The sequence below is a fragment of the Octopus bimaculoides genome, chromosome 2, assembly GCF_001194135.2.
Source record: "Octopus bimaculoides isolate UCB-OBI-ISO-001 chromosome 2, ASM119413v2, whole genome shotgun sequence".
Lineage (NCBI taxonomy): Eukaryota > Metazoa > Mollusca > Cephalopoda > Octopoda > Octopodidae > Octopus > Octopus bimaculoides.
The window spans coordinates 98,008,353-98,029,954 of record NC_068982.1 but is presented as its reverse complement, the minus strand read 5'-3'; the positions used below and the strand labels follow the sequence as shown (position 1 = coordinate 98,029,954).

At 35.0% G+C, this 21,602-nt stretch overlaps 1 protein-coding gene across 1 annotated transcript in view; it reads left to right on the top strand.

Moving 5' to 3' along the window:
- Positions 1 to 21,592, top strand: part of LOC106871564 (B-box type zinc finger protein ncl-1) — an 88,852-nt gene extending 67,260 nt beyond the window's left edge. The window contains exons 2-3 of the mRNA XM_014918070.2: positions 12,289 to 13,055; positions 18,894 to 21,592. Of these exons, the coding sequence (XP_014773556.1) occupies positions 12,289 to 13,055; positions 18,894 to 20,430 (2,304 nt within the window). The 3' untranslated portion in view covers positions 20,431 to 21,592. The remainder of the gene's footprint in view (positions 1 to 12,288; positions 13,056 to 18,893) is intronic.
- The last annotated feature ends 10 nt before the right edge of the window (positions 21,593 to 21,602 follow it).

The window sequence follows — 21,602 nt, the reverse complement described above, 5'->3', positions numbered from 1 at the left end:
CATTAGGAAGGGCATCTAGCTGTAGAAACACTGCCAGATCAGATTGGGGCTTGGTGCAGCCTCCTGGCTTCCCAGACCCCAGTCGAACCATCCAACCCATACCAGCATGGAAAACGGACGTTAAATGATGATGATTTTATATATATATATAATATACACACACACAGAGCTGGGTGTAAGTCTGTTAATCCGTTAATAATTAATTAACGAAGTTAACATTTTTGTTAACGATTTAACTTTTAAGTTAACTTTGAAAATCATTATTGGACTAATTAACTTCCATTACATTTAGCTTCCATTAATTCAAATTTCATAAAAAGCTTCTATTGTTTTCAGATTGCCTTAGCATATTTAATATTGTACGCGTCAATCTTTCAACCTCGATATAACGTCACTTATTATTATTATTATTATAAATAACCTGTAGGACCTTGTTTGGCCCTGCCTGGATTTGAAACTAAATCCACACGCTTGTTGCTTGCAAAGACAGCAGGAACTTTCTTTTATCCTGTCTAGAGGAAATGGTCCCCACCACCCCTCCCATCTTTCTTTTCCAGGAAAGTGGCTTGCAGAGGGTTTGGAGGTCAGATATGTTGAATACACTTGAAAAAGCTGCAGAAAAAAATTATTACAAACGAAGGCATGAAATAATTACCAAAAGAATAAAATCTTGTACCTTGTCTTGAAAAGTGGCAAATTTTTTGTCACTTGCCATCTGGGATAATTTTAGTAACAAATCAAACAGGTAAAATGCATTAAGAATTTCAATTTTAGTGTTTCATAATGTTATTGCATTTACACCTGTTAATTAAATTTACCTGCCCATAAAAGTCAAATTTACTCAGCAAAATCAGCTAAAATTACATAACTATAAACCAGTGGTATATAAAGCATCCACTGACAAAATTTCAAATCTGTCAAAAATTTACGGTTACAAGCAAATATTGTGGGCACTCTTCTTGAGCCTGAATAATTCAAAATAACATAAACAAATAAGCATTACATTTGACAGACTAATATGAATACTAAAGATGTTTTTAGGTGATTTTTTTTTTCTTACACACACACACACACATAACACAGCCTCGCTCAGTTGGGACTACACGTGTGTTACTTTGACATCATCATTCCATAAAATTTATTGATGTGGGAGAAAAATGTTGAAAAATATCAATAGATGTGTCAGTGAGAAAGAAACAAGGAAAGAGGTTTTAGGAGGTGCTAGAAACAACAGCCAGATCTTCCTTAAATCACACATTTCCCTCTGCAATTATTACCTTTTTTTTTTAAGCTGAAAATGTTTCTTTCATGGGTTTTAAGTGTCTAATGAAAAAGAAAAAAAAGAAAAATGGGCAAAATCGTTTTGGACTGGTGTGGTGAGGGGGTGGCAGGAGTAAACATAAATAAATTTTCAAAATTATCTTCTTTTTTTTTTTCTTTTTTTGCATGTAAAGATGCCTCCCATCATTCTGAAAACTTTCGTGAAAAACACTGGAAAAATCCCTGTCAAAACAAATCTTAATTTATATGAGCTATCTGATCCGGAACTCCGTTTTCCAGAAACTCCACCCCCACCCCACCCCTTTCAAAAATTTTGCCTACAAATTTCATAATCGCAATTTACACTGTTTGAAAGGTATTTGTATAAAATTTCATTTAAAAATACCTCTTTCCCAGAAAGTTACGAGGGGGAAAATGTTGGGTCCTGTGAATTTTCTGAAGCTCTGCTCCCCAACCTCTCAGAACAGATTTTTATTCCGGCAAATCTTTACATACATTCAATCTAAAGGATATAAGCAATAATTTGGTGAAAGTTTTGTTAAAAAGTATCCATTTTTCTGGAAGTTATGAGGCAACGAAGTTGGTGGGGTATTAAACTGTAGTTATGCCTTTTTTCAATAAAAGTTAACATTAACTTCCATTACATTTTCAAAGAATTAACGGATTAACAATGAACAAAGTTAACTTTTTGATTAACAGTATCCACCTCTGTGTATGTGTATATATACACACACACACACACACACACACGGTGATAATGATGAAGGATGCTGCATAGATGACTAACTATTGGTTCAATCCAAAGATAATCATAAAACCATGAATAGTAGCAAGTGGAATTTCCTTGAACAGAACCATCCCTCATTCCAGGTTCCTGCTTCATCCCTCCCATGACAGAATCAATCTGGTTGATGCTGATTCTGGAATCAACACACACACATAATGAGTAGAACCTAGTCTAATCTCATATAATCACTGAGCTGATACAGCATATGATATATGCTTTAGTAATTTACTAACGAGAAATTTAGTAACATATCCACTAACATCAACTTTGACTGCTGTTATGAAAGTATCCAGCTGTAAAATATTTTGCCCCAGTTATACATCCGTTATACATAGTCATTGTTGGTAGTCATACTAATACCGCTACTACACTTCTGTAAAATTTTATATGCAACAGCTGTTTGTTGGTGGATCAATCCAACCCATGGAAGCAGAGTAGGGGTGGTGGTGATGGAGACATTTCCAAGTGGAAGGCAGGTAGTTGGGGCTGGGATGAGAGGCTGGCATTTTTACAGTAAGAGCTGGCTACTGTGTTGTGAGTTGTGTAAAGGAAGTAGAATGAGGAATTTGGGTTCAGTTACTGTCTGACTTTGCAATGGAGCGTGTGTCTGTGTCTGTGTATATTTAATCTTATTATTACCAAGAAGTCAAATACAGCAGAATCTAAATAGTCCTATGTTGAAAAGTTTGGATGATGGCAGAGGATGGTGTAAATGTAAATATGTGTAATGCTTTGTTTGTTTCATTTGAATTGTTCTGTGTAAGGCAAGCAGAGCTGGAGGGAGGGAAAAGAGGAAGATGAAGAGAGAGAGAGAGTTCCTATGTGATGTAGTTTATAGGTTGGAAGGAATAGGTCTGTTTGGAATAACATGTAGGAAGGAGATGCTTTTTCTTTGTTATGTGGTGTGTGGCAAGGAAGGAGAGTCTAAACAGGCAAGTGAACAATCTCTGCATCAGGGTAATGTTTTCCATGTGTGTGGGAGTAATTCAGTTATTATTAGCTGTACCGGTGGGTTAGGTTTGGAACATTTACATGTTACAGCAATTGTTTTTACAGCTGGGTGGGTTATTCTATAGATAACCAGTCAACTGTAATGTAAGATGTCTGTGAGTCAAAATTATGGAAGCTGAAGAGACTGACAGACAGACAAAGAGTTGACCTGGAGTAGAGAGGGCTTATCATCGATGAGGTCACAAATGGGGACAAAAAGATTTTGACAAAATTATCTTGATTCATTGACCAAATGAGTAAATCAAACAATCAGTTAATTGGTTAAATTCTTAACCAATTAACAAATAAAAATAAGTGAAATGGAACCAGTGCATGTGTCTACTATTGGCACAGTGACCCTCCCTAGATAACAACAAAATATGTTCCAGCACATGAAGAACCTTGCAAACTAAATACAAAAGTGTGTGTGTGTGCACGTGTGTCTACCTGTATAAATGAGGAATAGCTATAGCTGCAGTCTATATTTTAACATAGTTCTAGAATGTAGTGTTTGTGCCCATTTTGAATCAACTCTTCCCACCACTTTAACAAAATTATTAGCAACATTACCTATATTTAGTTACTCTCTTTCCCTCTCCTCAAAGTTCATTCAATTTCTATGACTTTCTGAACTTCATAATCACCATTAATTAATTTAACTACATCTTGCCATGTATTAAGAACATCTATCTCATTTCACTTCTCTCTAGTATCATCTTCTTCGGAGACTTTATTGAACATGAATTTTCAAGGCTTTTGCACCCCCTGCCACCATACACACACACACACATGCAAGTGCACCTTGACACACTGCTGGCACAGACACAGAATTGTTTGCTTTCTGAACTGTTGATACCAATTAATAATCCTTGCCTTCCCACCTGACTGACATGCTGACTCTTAATATACTCTTGATCCCTTTCTCACCACCAAAACCAACCTTTTCTAATCATCACTGCCATCTCTGCTCTCATTGGATTATCCGACCACTGTCTAATCAAGACACACACCTCACATCTTTCTGCTGCATAACAGCTCCTGACCCTTGAACTCTCAGTTAAGGCAGTTTACAATCCTAGCAGTTCTATGGTGACTCACCATGGCAAGAAACAAGCTTCACCTCTGACCCACCCAAGAATGTTAAGCAGGTGACTGAAGCCATTCTCTACATAGACACTCACATTCCCCACACAAGCACAAGTACTCAAGTGGCTCGCTTATAGCTGCTCTGCAGCTGTAAAGCAAAGAATACTAACAAATTAAGGAAGAAGTCACCATCCTCAAGAGCAAATTGTGTATCCAGTACCACAAGACCTGAGAGATCATTAGAAAAGAAAAGCCTATCGTAATGTATCATATGACCTTTCAGCCTCTTCACCTCCTAAATGATAGCCTGGTTAGGAGAATCTGTAGAATTGTCCTTTCTGTTGTTTTTTAACCAAGATGGTTCTATAAGCTGATAATGTTATTATACTTGATGCTCGTTTTGCTTCCAGCTACACAGTGTGTATGAACACAAAATAAAACTCCTTGAAAACTCAGCTGTTTATCTCATCCACAAGAAGAGCAACCTGAGTAACCCTACCAACTGCTGACATATCACTCTTAACTTCCACCATCTCAATAGTGATCATAATCTTTTAGTACTGAGTCACTTTCCTTTCTCAGTGAGCACAAACATGGTTGCTGTTGAACCACATCTATCAGTGGTCTCTTCTTTTTTAGAACTTTAAGCTCTGTATCACCATATGTTAGTACTCTCCCCCCCCCCCTCTCTGCTGATATATTCTTTCAACTCGTACTCCAAATTTAAGTTGTTTCGCATACTGCTATGCAGATATGATAGCCTTTCCCTTACCACTCACCTTTTGCACGCATACATTATCCACACAACCTAGATAACTCATCTGCTAAGAAAGACATACATAACAAGCTGTGTCAATGGTTTGTGGACATAATCCTTACAGATATCATATGAAATAGTCTTTTACTATAACCCTAGAGATAATGCAAATTCCAGGATCCACAATCTCTGATGATTTTTCATAGCGAGATTGTGTCAAAAATTAGACTTCCACTTTAAGGCCAGAAGATTCTTTAACTCTCATTACTTGATCTTCCACAAAACTTAATTGTAGCTTCCATTAAAATATTGTTCACTCACCTTGCAGTCAGTGCCTCTGCTGTACCCAAATATTATAGGACACTGTCAAAAATATGTTTACAGCTGCTCTGGATTCTCCTTGTAGTAGAATAGATGATAAGCTTAGAGGAATTACAATATTGGCATATCAATTCATAGAGTTCAATTCAGTTCTGTCCTGTATTTGAGCACCTAGATGTAATGTTTGTATATTTAAGCACCCAGATATACTGAGACAGGTTTTATGTCTTGAAATAATCTTCTGCAATATACTACCACCCTGTCACAAGAAAGGCTTATTTATTTTAACCCATGCTGGTAATGGTAAATGCTAATCATTTGCAAATTAGTTTTTGCAATCACTTTCTGTTGACCAGTCAAAATAAAATGTGTTATGTAATGAAATGTGGAGAATTTCAAGGAAGTACTCTACTATGAAAAACAAGTTTAATTCACTTCCCATGTCACAAGTGTACATGCACGGAACCGAATATACTCAGTAAAGGGATAAATGCTAGGAAACAAGCCTGAGGCATTTGGGTTTTGTTTTGAAACATTTCAAAAAGCTAATAAATCTGCCATTGATCAGAGTTGAGTGTAAAGATTGAGAGAAAGGATAAAGATGAATAGTTAGTTCAGTTTAATCTTTGTAATTCAACTAATCTCTTCTTGTTAGTGCAAATTGTTGTTAAAAACGTTTGGGTCACTAGTTATATTGTTCTGTGGTCGCAGGTAAAGTGTTTGTTGTTGAAAGAGGCACTTAGATCTGCTCCAATAGAACATTTCTGTGTAATTATCAAAACATTAATTAGTGCTAGAAGTTGAGTGAGGCATTTATTTCTAAATGACCCCCTGTTGCCTTTGTATGACATTGAATGTAACTTGTAACAGTCTTGAAGACTTGTTAGTCTGTGGTTAATCAAATACTGCTGCTCTGAATTGTGTCAGTGAGTCAGTCAGTGAGAAGTTTTCAAGCCACTTTAACGTCACTTAACTAATTGAGAATATACCCTTTGAGGCTTAATGAGCAAAAATATAATTATTATTTTTATTTTTTTCCAACTTTTTGTTTCAATTGATTATCGAATTTATTTCCTGTTCTGAATATATATTGCCACTTAATTACATGAGCAGCCAGGCCTGAAAAAAGCATTATTTTCATTTTAGTAGATTGGGAGAAGAAAAAAAATACACCAAAAAAACCTAAGATATATTTCCTGAGATTAAAGAAAAAATATTAAGAAGTTACATGCACTTCTTTTGTTTTGTATTTTTGTCACTATTTCAGCTTCCTATGCTAAAACAAGTAGTTTGTATCTTTTTATACTCTTCATGTCTTATGTGTTTATGAGAAGTAGTCAAAAATATTAGTATTTTGTCTGCAAGAAAATAATTGTAGAAATGCTACATTCAAATGTTTTTCATATCATCATTTAATACCTGCATTTCGTGCTAAAAATATAAGTGAATACCAATATAAAAATACACACACATACATATAATCCATTTAAGGAAGCTGGGAGAACCACAGTTTAAGGTAAAGTGCTCAATAACAAACAATAGAGAGTGGAGATATTTTTATTCAGGTGATGGTACTTATAAGACTAGTTGTAATTTTTCAGAATGTTTAAATCGTTAGTGATATATATAATAGTGTGTGAATGTGTATGTGCATGCATAATGTGCCTTTATATACTGCTGTTTTTCTCATATTTTGTCTTTTTACCATGCAATTCTTTGTCATGAGCTGCATTTTTGTTGTTAATATCATGTTTTTGGCATAGATTTTATATATCTCAATGTTCTGCTTACCATCAGTCGCTTAACCATGTAGGCTGAGCACATTTTATCATGCCAGTTGCACTATAATGCAGCAGAACCAAAGTGTCTTGTTTTTTTTATTCAGAATTATGGCTCTCCTAGACAGGCTACTTGCACCTGACCTTGCAGAGGCCACATCTTGCAGTTTGTGGATATGTGTGTGTGTGTGGATGTGGGAGTGTGTCTTGTTAGTTTTAAGCATAGCTGTGGATGCAAAAGTGTTAACTCTGTAGAGTGTACATTATAATAATTATAGCCATTGAGCAGAAGCATTTACAAGTATGTGACTAACATAAAGACACAATGTTGCTCTTAATGATGCGGATAGCACCAGAATGATGGTACTTGAGGAGATTGACACATAAAGTACAGTACAGTACCTTCTAAGACTTACTGCTTATTTCAGTTTATTCCCTGGATTATATTGATAAGCTGTCTTCATCTGTAAAACATTAATGACTCAGCAATTTCTAAATTTTTCCTTTTTGTATGTAATAATTGTATTAGCTATATACTGCAAAGGCTGTCTTCAATTGGAATAATTAATTACAATTTAATTACGTATTCAATTACAATTTAGTTTAATTACCATATTTAAAAATATTTTAACAGGTGAAATTGGTAATTGAGAAATAATGCTAAACTTATTTTATTGTGTCTGTAAATGGATGCAATGTGTGTGGAGAGAGAGAGAGAGAGAGAAAGAATGGGGAAGAAAGGAGAGAGGAATAATGGGAGTGAGGGTGCACAATTATTGCTAAATCAGCAAGTTAACGAACAATGACCAAATTTAAGCTTATTAACTGCTTAATATGTTGTTAATGAAATTTGACTTCATGTCTGTAAGTGGTAGCCACCCTGGGGATTCTAAGAGTTCACAAATATATTTTCTTAGTTATTGTTTATAATATTAGTGGTGCTGGTGGTGACAGAGAAGGTGGTGTTGATAGTAGGGAACATGCCCAATGTCATGTACATTAGTAGATGCTATATATAATATATATGGAGTGCATAGATCATGTAGTGTTGATCTTAAAAGTCTCAGTGGGGCTGTGAAGGCCATTGGTGAAGTATCACCCTTTCTCCAGACCAAACCATTTTGTTGAAGAGTGCTATGATATTTGAATAGTCATAAACTTGTGTGTGTGTGTAATGTTAGTAATGTAAATGTATAGTTTAAATTTTTGATAGTTAACAGTCGAAAGGAAACTGTAGTAAAGCATGCATTGCTGTAGAGGCCATAATAGTTACGGCTGAAACAACAGAGAAAGCTTTTATTCATCTTAATGATAGCCCAGTTGTTTTAGAATGCTTTATAGGCAATGATGTATAGAATCAATGTTCATTTAAAGCTACTGATCTAAGCATTTCATCTTTTTCCTTTGAAAGTTTGTCATGTAGATCTCCCCCCAACCACCCCACCACTGGTAAACTAATTCATTCTGTTTCACAAACTTTTTGTATTTACTAATCACTGTTGAGGAGTATCACTGGTTTTCATCCGATTGTACCATTTCAGTTTAGTGGTTTGTACTGCAGACTATAGTTTTCCAGATCCTAAAGATGAAAAATCAGTAACTGTTATACAGCCCCAGCTGTGCAGCGACTGTAAACTGACTGTGTTTTCCATGAAAGGTTTGCAGAGAAATGTTAAATGTAACATTTATATAAAGGAGTGTTATGGTTGGTTAAAGGGATAGTGTAGTTTAGATTGTGTGTGTGTGTATGTATGTATGTGTGCGTGCAGGTGTGCAGAATGATTATGAATTTTCACTTTGCAATACCACTATTTGAATCTTCGCTAAGGGTCTTTCCACCATAGTTTCAGGTCAACCCAAGTTTTGTGAATGAGACTGTGTAAATGAAACTGGAAGCTTGTTGAATGGATTGAGCCTTTTAAGTCAAAGGGCCAGTTTTATGCTGTGTCATGCTGATTCTACCTGAGGAGTATATGAATGATACAAGCGTCTGTGGAATACTCATATACATAGGTAGTTGCATTGATTCAACAAATGGAACACTCCTTGTCTAAACCAACTTAGATCCCTTTTATTTCATTATAAATTTTTCTGGGGTTGTGTTCAAAAAGGATATATATATACATACACACACACATGATGCTGGATGAATTCTCTATTTAGAAAATAGGTAGGGTTAGAATATCTTCAATGGAAGTGAATAAAGAGGTAGTTGAGCAGCTGCTGAGGGTCAAATAAAATTGGGAAATGGTAAAGCCAGTAGATTATAGTTGACATATTTGGAAGAGAGACTTTCAAGCAGTGTCACTGACAATGTTTATTGTTATTGTATTATGTCTGGAATATGAATGATATGATGTACATTAAATAAAAATTCAGTGTGGGATCCTTTTTAGGGCAGTGTTTTATCACTAGATGTCCTTCCTGATACCAGTATTCTTAGTTACCATTTGCCACATGCAGGGACACAATGTACCTATTCTAAACCAAGGTACACATTGGTGAGAGTATCTGTTTTAAAGGTGTAGTTAGCATTAAAGTCAAGTTGGCATTGTCATCATATAGATAAAAACTTTGATTGAATCCAAATAACAAGACATTAAGCCATTTTTTTTTATTATTGTTCTACCAGTCTGAAGGTAAGCCTTTACGTATCTCATTTACAAGAAATGTCTGGTTGTCAATGAGGCCCCTAGGAGGTGTAAACTATTTCAAAAACAGCCAAATGCCAGAAGGTGGTATTTTTGTTATTTAGTGCCATTCTAAGATTACAACATTGATAAAAATAAGAAATAGTTTTAATGAGGTTTTTTTTGTGTCACCAGCACAAGTACTAAAAAGAGATATTCTCATATCAGATTCAAGTACCTTCTCAAACCTACGTAGAACAGCTTTGTTTTCAGTGACCTCTGAATGAGAGGTTTTTTTATTTCATTATAGCTGATACACACACTTGTCAGATACTAGCAAAAAGCCAACCTTGGAGAGGAAAGCTCATGCTTGTATAACAGATGTGATAGGTACAAACAATACATAGTCCTGGTGAGTGTGTGTGGTATACAATGGTTCAGGTATAGTTGTGGAGTTAAGATGTTTGCTTTGTAATAACTGGTTCTAGGATCAATCCCGCTGTGTGGTACCTTGAGTAGTTCTCCATCATAGCCTCGTGTTAGCATAATACTACATGAATGGAATCTTCTTCATTGTGTGTCTGAATCTTTGATGTATGTTGGACAAAATAATCCTAGACATTGAAACGGAAACAGAAAATCTGAGCCATATGAAGTTTGCTTACTATATTTGTTCGCCATTGAGTTCAGTACTTCCATATCACTTTTGTTTTTTTTTTCTTTGCGTTTACAAATTTTTATTTTAAACCAGTAGTTCCCAAAGGGGGGTGATACTGTCCCTTTGGGGGATGGGATGGGTTGGAAAGATCCAAGGGGAAGGGCATTGAAGAAAAGTGGGGTGATAAAGGGGTGGCCAAATGGAGGCGATGAATGTAGAAAAAACCTCCAAAATAATGGGTTAATTAGGTTAAATTTTATTTGTGAAATACAGTTGTTTTGAATTTGATGCAAAAAGTGGTCTGTATTTGTGGTGGTGGTGAGTGGGGGTAGGGAGCTGGAAATGTGACCAGGGTGTTGGGGTTGCCACCCGAAAACGTTTGGGAACCACTGTTTTAAACCAACTGATCGCATTTTAAATTATATATATAACATTGAAAATAAACAAAGAAAAAGTAAAAAAAGACAGTGGTTAAGTAGCAGAAAATGGAGGGGAGGGGATGACAGGCTACACTCTCCAGAACAAATGGTGTTGCCATGGAGAATGGCCAGTGACACTGGTTGCAGCATCCACTCCACCTTGCAGGGCTCATTTCTCAGCCACTGTTATCCCGATTTTGTGGAGAAAATTGGTAGTGTGAGGATCCGAAAACATCTGAGGTCTTGATGGTGGGGCAGGCCCCTGTACTAATTTGCCCCCTTTCTTCTGAGTTCACAAATTAGCCTCAGGTTGACCAGTACCTTGTGAGTTAATATGGTAGATAAAAACTGTATGGAAACCTGTTGTGTGTGTGATGTTTTATGTCTTACTTTACCCACTGCTTGACAGCCATTGTTGAAGGCAGTGCCCCAGCAATGTCCACAGTCCACTGACTGAAACAAGTAAAAGATAAATGAAATGAAAATTAAAACTAAAGATTTTAATGACTGGATAGATGCATTATATTTGAAATAGATGTGAAAAATCTGTTTCCAGAATTAAATAATTTAAAGCTGTTAATGTCTGCCAAATTCTTTTACAAGAAAACTTTTTGGTAAAATAAGGAGTAATGGTTTCTTTTAGTAAGTGATTATTGAGCACTCTCTATATTAAATTAATGGTAGAGTGCCATATATCATTCTATACTTTAGTTATTGAGTCATACCATAGCAGTATGATGTTTGTTGATCTAGTCATAGGTAGAGGAAGTAACAAATGGGCTTGGTAGTTCTAGAGCTGCCCTTTCTTTCTTTTTATCTGCTGCTATTTCAGGTGTACTTTATCAGTTTTCATGAAGTGAGAAAAATGTCTTGTCACTTAGACAAAAGTATTATCATTACACTAAAGGCTCAGTTACTCTGTGTATGTGTGCATGTGCATGCATGTGTGACATAGCTTAATTTAGTTTTGGTGGTGTTACTGTTAAGAAGTTATTTGTCTGTATCATTATGTTGTCGATGTGGCACTTTTCTATTTTCTTATAAAAGAATATGTCTTTATATACATATACATATATATATAATGTATATTTAAACACTAGTTCTTTCAGTCATTTATGTATCATAATTAATGTAAATACATTGTTGAAAGGCAATTTACAGTTGTTATTTGTCTGGACATAACATCTCTTATGAATGTACTGTGTTTAAAAACAATACATATCAGAGCGAGACAAACTGGTCCAGTAGTGGCTAATGAGAATGCAAGATGCATTTCAGTCTTCATCATCTTTATCAATAGTATGTACTCAAAACTAAGTTGCATGCATAGATTAAGTTTGTTGCCTCTGAGATATAAGAAACAATGAATATATATTCACTGATATTGTAAATAGTCACCCAGCTGAATAAAAATCTGTTTATCTGTAATGGAAGCAGTATTTAATCAGAATAGCCATCTATGTATCATACTTAATGTAAATGCATTTAGATAAAATTGTGTCCGATATTGATTTGAGTGACATTATTTGTTTGTTTATGATTTATAATCTTAACCATTATTTTTCTTTCTTTTCTCAACAGATTGTGAATATTGAAATATTTAACAAGATGTCATCCCCTACACCGTCCCAGAGTGACACAGGTACCAGTGGCTCAACATCTTCGGACAGTGAAATTAGCTTAGAATCTTGTTCTCCAGGCCTCAGCACAAAATGTCCAATTTGCCAGGAGACTTATACTATGCCCCGCGTCCTAAACTGCTTCCATACATTTTGTCAACCATGCATTGAAAAACAACAAGATAATCCTGAGAGAGTGATTTGTCCTGAATGCAACCATGAAACTTACCTTGGATCCCTTGGGGTTTCAGGTCTCATGCAAGATTACGCAGTAAGCAATATCCTAGAAACCTCTGCTATCGATGCAAACGGTCTTCACTGCACTGGATGCAAGAGTAAAGATACTACTGCTGTTGCTAAGTGCTACGACTGTGCTAACTTTTTATGTGCTAACTGCGTGATGGCGCACCAGTTTATGCATTGTTTTGAGGGCCATCGAGTTCTCACATTTACCGAAGTACAAGGTGGAAAAGAAGAACTTCAGAGTGAAAAGCCAGTGGCTTGTCCACGGCACCGACACGAAGTGATTAAATTCTTCTGTAAAACATGCTCAGCACCAATTTGTAAAGAATGTACATTATTTGAACATGGCCGAGGACACGAGTGCCATTTTATTTTGGATGTAAGTGACAAGCAAGTAGATATTCTTCGCCGTTTATCTGATGATGCCAAAGCCAAAGCATCAGACTTACGCCAAATTGCTAAAGGAATTGAACACATCAACAGCAGGTAAGTCAATTTATTGCTGTCTTAGGCTGCAAATATTCTGTATTGGTGTATGGTAGTGGTTGGATTTAGCCAACCATTACCGTACACCAATACTGACATAGCTATGTTGTTTGCTAGCAAACCATATAATTTTGGGTTTGGCTCCATTGTGCAGCACCTTGGATCCTTGGATAAGTGTCTTCTCCTATAGTCCCAGGCCAAGAAAGGCCTTGTGTGGAAACTTAGTCAATGGAAATTGTAGGAAGTCTGTTGTGTCTATGCATGTGAATGTTCACCTTATTTATGACTGGTTGCTCTGTACTTTCAGAGAAATGAGGAATATAAAACTCCTCACTTGAAAACTAGTAAGGGTTGTCATCAACATAAAATCCAGCCTCAGAATAAGATCTCTGTCAAAACCCACTTTAGCACTGAAAAACGAAGCTAAACAAACTGACAGAGTGATAGTGACTATAGATTTGTGGTCTTTATTGGCTAAAGTATTGTAGAGGTATTTATGATGTTGTGTTGGTTGTAGTAGCAACTATAGAATTGTGTTTATTTCATTGCACTGTGTATTGTGCAGTGTGACCTAATCATCTTAGATTTGATCCCACTGCATAGGATCTTACACAGGTGTTTTTTTACTACAGCTTCAGATCAACCCCAAGACTTGTAGAGGAAATTGGGAAAATGGAAACTGTAGAAATATGTCAGGTAGATTGTACCTGGAATTGAAGGATCCAGCCTTGTCACAAACTATGCCATGTTGATTCTGCCTGAGTAGTTATAACTACATGTCTCTGAATAGTTAAGGCTACATATGTCTGTGGAATACTCAGCCACTTACACACTAAATGAGTTTATTGACCAACTGGATATTCATCAGGCATGCATTTCTGTATTGTCTGTAGAGTTGTAGTGATCAAAAAGAGCTGCCTGTGCTCCTTATTTGTGTTACATTTGGTTATAAGTGTGACACCTTTAGAGGTGCTCTATTGTTGCTATATTTCTCATGATAATACATACACATGCTTCATATAAATTCTAAAACAATTTTGAATTCATTGACTGGGTTTGTGAAGCAACTACTTACTTTATATTGTTTTATTATTAGAAGTAGCTTTTCAAACAGTTCTTGGATTAATTCATAATAGAATTTGTCTCAGAACTGTTCTAATTACATCTAAGTTACAAGTAAAATCTGAAATATGAAACTTATGTAAATTTTGTTTTAATGCTATTTATTATTAGTTATTAGCTTGTTTTCATTATATTATATTATATTATATTATTAACCCATGCCAGCATAGAAAACGAACGTTAATGATTATGATGATGACAATGTATTACATATCAAATTAGATTATTTTAATTAATTATATTTATGGCAGAAATAGCCTCACTTTGTTCAGTATGTGTTTCTCTTTCTTTTGCTTATGTTTTGCATAGCAACTTGTGCCACCTATTATTATATGCAAGACTTAAGTGGAATGAACGAATGTAATTAGTCAATAGGTTTTAAGTCATGGAGATGACTGACTAAGTAGGTCTCGATACTTGTGAAAATTTTGTACTGGAAGTCATCACTTTTAATACCATTTACCTGACATTGTTTACGCATTTTGAAATTGAAACACCTGGCCCATGGTTCAAAGTCCACCATGTGTTTTGCTTGGATATTTAATTTAATTTTATTTACTTTTCATCATCTTCATTTAACATCCATATTACATACTTGCATTTAAAAATCTAATTTTGAAGTTGCTGAAACTAAATCTGATGGTTATATAATTTAACATTTATAGAAAAGGCAGAACATTTTATAAAAATGTAAAACGTTTTTTTTTTTTTTTTTGTTACATGGAAAACAAATATTCTCCAAGAATTAAGAAAGCCTAAAATTCCTAAACAAAAATGTCAGATGATGTACAGCAAATGTTTATCTAGTGAAATCACATGTTATTGCTAATGCAGTATGGGTATTTACATAAATATTTTGATTTAAATATGAATAGGTAAATGCTGGGTGGTCTCCTGCAGGTTTGGTGTAGTATAATGACAGACAGGATGGAGTGAGTTTGTAACAAAAGAGTTAAAGGTCTAATGGCCTTAAATTTGGTGTCTGTATATACAAATATCCTATATTAGGACTATCCAATATCTGAAGTATATTTCTTTTCATGTTTGATGTATTATCTGCTTGTTTTTATGCAACTTCTGATACTTAAAAATTTTTTTACATTTAAAAGCACTTAATGCAAGTTATGTATTATTTTGGTTAATTTTCATTGAATTGACACACTTCAGACAATATCACAGTGTTGGCTAATAAGTAAATTTAACTTATTGTAAGATCACATTTATAGTTGTTTTAAATTTATGTTTTAAGAGAAAAACTTAACTGAAGCACTAAGAACAAAAAGCAAATTTTACGAGTTTCTTTTTTAATTACAAGATAATGTAGATAATTTTATGTTCTACTTTATGTTAAAATGTTTTTGCTTTTGATATCCTTGTAATGAAGATTGCTGTTGTTGTTGTTATTGGTTAGCCTTTTATGGCAGAGTGATAATTGATCAAATAAAATGTTTCAGCAACATTTTTAAACATGCTTTTGTTTTCAGAAAGAGTAATTTAAGGTTTTAGGCTTTTAGTAATGGCAAGAATTTAGTAATGGAGTAGTTTGGCATGGCAGCATAGAAGCTTCCTTGTTGACTTGCACAAATTCTTATTTTCCCTCTTAAATGATGGTATTCAAGCAAGTGTTTATGTCTTGTCTAAAGAAACAACAGAACACATTTCAAGAATTCGCAATCATTTCTTTTCATTATTGTTTTCAATTAGAAAGTTCATTATCCATAGACATTATGGCACCTTTTGGATTTTATAGATGGAGGAGCTAATTGAGATTAGTGGAGTTGAACTTTAGTGCATTGTAGGAAGCGAATACTTTTTGGTATGATAACTGTGTTTCATGAAAGATTTAGAGAGAGGGTATTTAATGAAAAGCAAAGAGGGAAGTAGAAAAGAAGGACTAGTGTTGTAGTGTGTTTGCTGTTAGTAATTTCTATAGAACTCAAGTTTGTTGTAGTTTTAGTAGAAAAACTGTAGAATGCAATGAAGAATTAGAAATGTGAAAGAATGTTTAATGATTAGAGATGAATAAATTTAATCCTTGTTACTTTAACCAAAAATTTGCTCTACATCCATCTTAATAACAAAAAGAAAATGCTGTGACACCTAGGTTGTTAACTTCTGTTGTGGCCTAGAGAGCTCTAATAAATAGGAAGTAGCTGAGGATTGAATCTTAATGGATTCCTATCTTTTACACTAACCTCCTCATTGATCTCATTAGTAACTCTCATTTTGTTCATAACCGCTCTGTACATGGTTTTCATCTTTACATAACATGATACTCTGTGAAAGGCTTTCTCCAAATTGACAAATGTAGGAGTTTATCTTCACTAAGAACTTCTGTAGTTGTCTCAGTAGGAAAAATGCTTCAATGGCAGCCCAAATTGCATCTCATCTAAATTAATTCGTTTTACTAATCAGTTGTGCTATGACTAAGTTACTTTCATGCCCTTGTCAATCAGTTTGATGTTTTCTTGAGTTGCTTCTTTCTAGAGCACTTTCTTTGCCTCATGTAGCTGTTGACCTTGATTCAACCACACCATTCATTGAATAAACCTCCCTCTCTGCTTGATTAATTTAACTACATGACTTGTAAATATCCTAGTTGAGACATTTTCTACCACTTGGCTGCTATTCCTGATGCTCCAGCTACTGCTCTTGCCATTTGCATCCTTAATTACTACATTTTCAATCTTGTATTAGTAGCTGGTGTCTCTCTTGAGTCTATCTGGAGTAGTCTCTGTTTCTGCTATTCATTCCCTTCACTCAGTATGTCTAGTTGTAATATTTTCCATGCCTCTCAGCATCATTGAGAGTTAAGTGCACCACTGTCACTCCACACTTTTCTCAAACAACATTTTGATTTGCACTGACACAGAGCTCAACATATGCCTGAGTATCCATTATAGTGTCACCCTGCATGTCAATGTAAAGTCACCAGCCAATGACAGTGCAGTTGCTGTGATTTGTTATGAAAATAGTCTGTAAGGGAACACATCTTAGAAATGGTTCTTTCGCTCATCTGTCAATTGTACTTGTGATACATATGCAGAAATTAGTCTGCACTTAATTATTCTGATGTCATATAAAAAACATCCAGTCTACGCTGTAAAGTGGTTGACGTTTAGAAGGGCATCCAGCTGTGAGAACCCTACCAAAAACAGACACAGAAGCATGGTGCAGGCTCCTGTCTGATCAACTCCTGTCAAACCACCCAGTCCATATCAGCATGGAAGGCGGACTTTAAATGATGATGATGAGGAGGAGGAGATATGCTCTCTCACTTTATTCATTTCTCTAGCTACAATATGCCAACTCCACTCAGTCCAGTTATGTTACTCATCCAGAAAATTTGTACCTGTGTTTTGTGTCCCATGAGAATTCTGGTTGAGTCTAACTTCCATTTTATCATTTGAAAACAGTGCACATTTACTTGTTTTCTATTCTAGTAACCTCGAAATCTTTGTAGAGTTCACTCCTTTCACTGCACCAGCATTCTGGTAACCTTGAAGTTTTGCAACTGACAAGAAGAAAGTTTCCTGATATTGATGATGATAATGGTGGTGATGGCAGTGGTTGTGGCAGCAGCAGTTGTTTGTCCATTTTCTGCATTTGAAAGGAAGAGAGTTGTAGATTCATCATCATTACTACCACCACTGCCACTACTACATATCACTGTGATCATCTTGCAGGAATTAATTTCATCTCCTTACATTCCTAATTGAAATTCCTGAAAAGTCAACTTTGCTTTTCATTTTCCTGTTGGAGTGGCTGTAAAATATACACTTAGTAAACACTGCTTACAGGGTTAAATCAACTGTACTGTGTAATCATTTACCTAATGTGAAAACTCAATGAATCTTTTTCACTTTTTTTTCAAATTTTCGTCAAGGCTTCGGTCTTGGTGGAATAGTTTATGCAAATTGGAACATTTTAACATTCCCTCCTTTTAATCTCTTAAATTGTGAAGATTTAAGTATGGTAAAGTTCTTAGCCAGACAGATTAAAGCAGTCAAATGTCTCCTGCTTAAGGAAACAGATTATATAATGGCTTTAGTGAAATCATAATTTTAAGGGCTATTAACACCATCTTAAGAATATATATTTACAGTATTTATCTCTGCACTAGATTTTCATCGGCGTGATCTTACTTATCATCAGTTGTCTTGTTGCTTGGTATATATGTACATGGTTCCAGACAAGAGACTATTATTTCCAAAGCAAGGTTTGTAATGTCATTATGTGTGTGTCTCTCATCATCATCGTCATCGTCATCATCATCATCATCATCATCATCATCATCGTCCTTTAATGTCCATTTTCCATGCTGGCACTGATTGGACAGTTTGACCAGAGCAGGCAAGCCGGAGAGCTGCACCAGGTTTCAGTCTGATTTGGCTTGGTTTCTATGACCACTTGCCCTTCCTAATACCAATCACTCTACAAAATATGTCTGGTACTTTTCAACATGGCACCAGCATGGGTGCTTTTACATGGAACCGGTGCAATGCTCTTGTAAGCCAATTCTCTTCAGCAAGAGGAGCAGCATTATATAATTATATATATATATATATATATATATGTATATCTATATATATATATATATATATATATATATATATATATATATATATAAACTCACACATAATGCCTTAATTCTCCACATCATTTGTTTATTTTGGTTTATGACATTGTTCTTAAACATTTTTCTGTTGCCTTCAGATTGCAAATCCAGTATCAGAAAGCACAAGAGGATATTACTGAAACATATAACTTCTTCCGTGCTGTGATTGAAGAACGCAAGCAAGAAGTTCAGAGAGAGTTGGATCAAGTATTTAATGGTAAACAGATTGCTATTAGTACACTAGCACAGAAGATTCAAGAAAATATTGAGCGTATTTACCAAGGTTGCGATTTTATTGACAAACTATTGAAACATGCCAGTTCTTCAGAAATTCTACTTTTTAAATCTTTCATTGAGCAGCGTTTTCAAAATGTCTTTAATTTTCAGCCAGATATCAACAATCAAAATTACTATGATATGGAGTTCATCTCCAATTTTTCAGCTATTCAAGTTGGCATTCAAAATACATTTGGTTATGTTCGACAAAACAGTGAGTTCCAACCACAAACCACCACTCAGAAACCACAGCCAATTGCTCGTCCTGCTAATGGCATAGTTGTTGGAAATACTCTAAACAATGGCCAGCTCTTTGAAACTTCTCCACGTCAGTTCTCTTCCACTAATAATTTTCAGTTTGGTGGAGGAACTGACAACAATATTTATGAGAAATGGTCCAGCGGGTTAGACATCTTTACGAATGGTATGGATATATTCCCAACAAATTCCGACCCACTCTTAGATCTGACTTCCAAATTAATTAATACAGGTCTGCATAATTCCAAACAACAGATCAAACGACAAAAGATGATTTATCATTGTAAGTTTGGTGAGTTCGGGACACTTGATGGACAGTTCACTGAACCTAGCGGTGTGGCAGTTAATGCTCAGAATGACGTAATTGTTGCTGATACAAATAATCATCGGATCCAGATTTTTGATAAAGACGGTCGTTTTAAATTCCAGTTTGGGGAGTGTGGCAAACGAGATGGCCAGTTGCTCTATCCGAATCGAGTTGCTGTGGTCAGATCATCTGGAGACATAATTGTTACGGAACGCAGCCCTACACATCAAATACAGATTTATAACCAATATGGCCAATTTGTCCGTAAATTTGGCGCTAACATTTTACAACATCCCCGTGGAGTTACAGTGGATAATAAAGGGCGTATTGTCATTGTGGAATGTAAAGTAATGCGTGTTATTATTTTTGACCAAATGGGAAATGTCTTGTACAAGTTTGGCTGCTCCCAGCACTTGGAATTTCCGAATGGTGTTGTTGTCAATGACAAAGAAGAAATTTTTATTAGTGACAATCGTGCTCACTGTGTCAAAGTGTTTAATTACCAGGGGTTGTTTCTTCGTCAGATCGGTGGGGAAGGTGTCACTAACTATCCTATCGGAGTTGGAATCAACTCTGCTGGTGAGGTTCTTATTGCTGATAATCACAATAATTTTAATCTAACCATTTTCACCCAGGACGGTCAGTTAGTTAATGCCTTGGAGAGCAAAGTGAAACATGCACAGTGTTTTGATGTGGCACTTATGGACGATGGTTCTGTGGTGTTGGCCAGCAAAGATTACCGAGTCTACATTTACAGGTATGCTCCTCACCATATTCCAGCCCTTGGAATGTGAGCATTGATTTTAATCATCATTTTTGCTCTCCACCCTTCTGCTGTTTTTCTTTTCCTTGTCTTTTCCTTCTATTTCTGTCTCTCTTTCTCTCTCTCTCTTCTCCTCTTTCTTCTTGCCTTTTTCCCCACTCCCGCTGTTTTATTTTATTTTTTTTCTTTCCCCTCTTTCTCTTTGAAATCTCTCAGCCGAGGATGAAATAATCACCTTTTCTGCCATAATTTACAACCCCACCCCTACTGCTGAAGCATGCTGTTGGACAGACAACATATTTAACAATTGCGTTCTTTAAATGATGAAAGAATGATGAAAAGGGAGTTAAGAAAAAATGAAAAAAAAAACTTTAAAAAAACTTAAAAAACACCAAAACAAAACAAAAACAATTGTTTTATTATTTAAGAAAAAAATTTGAAGAAAAGTCAACATTTTGTATTTAATGTAATTGGTCACGTGGTGAACCAGAATATCAACTAAACGGTGCTCAAAAAAAAATTGAAAGAACTGAATAACACATGGAATTTTTTTTTTTTTTTTGGTAAACAAGAAGCAAGCATAATATTAATAATAATAATAATGATTGTTATGGTCTGCTGATCATTGGGAAAAAAAATATGTCAAACAACATGTTTGTCACACATCATTGCTTAGTTTCTTGAAACATTGAAGACAGAGGAGTTGGATGAAGAAAAATAAATAAAAAAAAAACAAAACAAAACATAAAAAAACATTTTTAATAATAACAACAAGCTTTTGAGAACATGCAGTCAGCGTATGAAGTCTTTGGAACATTAGTTGGCTATGTATGTGATAAACTGTTTTTATTTGCTAAATTTTAGGAACAACAGCAAAAAAAAAAAAAATAATAATAAAACCCCTAAAATCTTTCTTTGCTACATTCCTGGTAATTATATATGATAATTTTTCCAGGTGTTATATATATTTTTTTTGTGTATTTTTTTTATTGGGGGGGTAGGGTCTGATGAAATTTAGCCAAAGGTGTTGTGAATGTGTTTTTTTTTGGGGTTTTTTTTTGCCATTAAAGGTTTATTTCCATTATTATTATTATTATTATTATTATTATTATTATTATTATTTAATAAACCAAAAAATATTGTTTCTTAACAAAAAAAACAATGTAACATTTGGTGAAAGTTGAGCCACAGTTGTGCAACTCT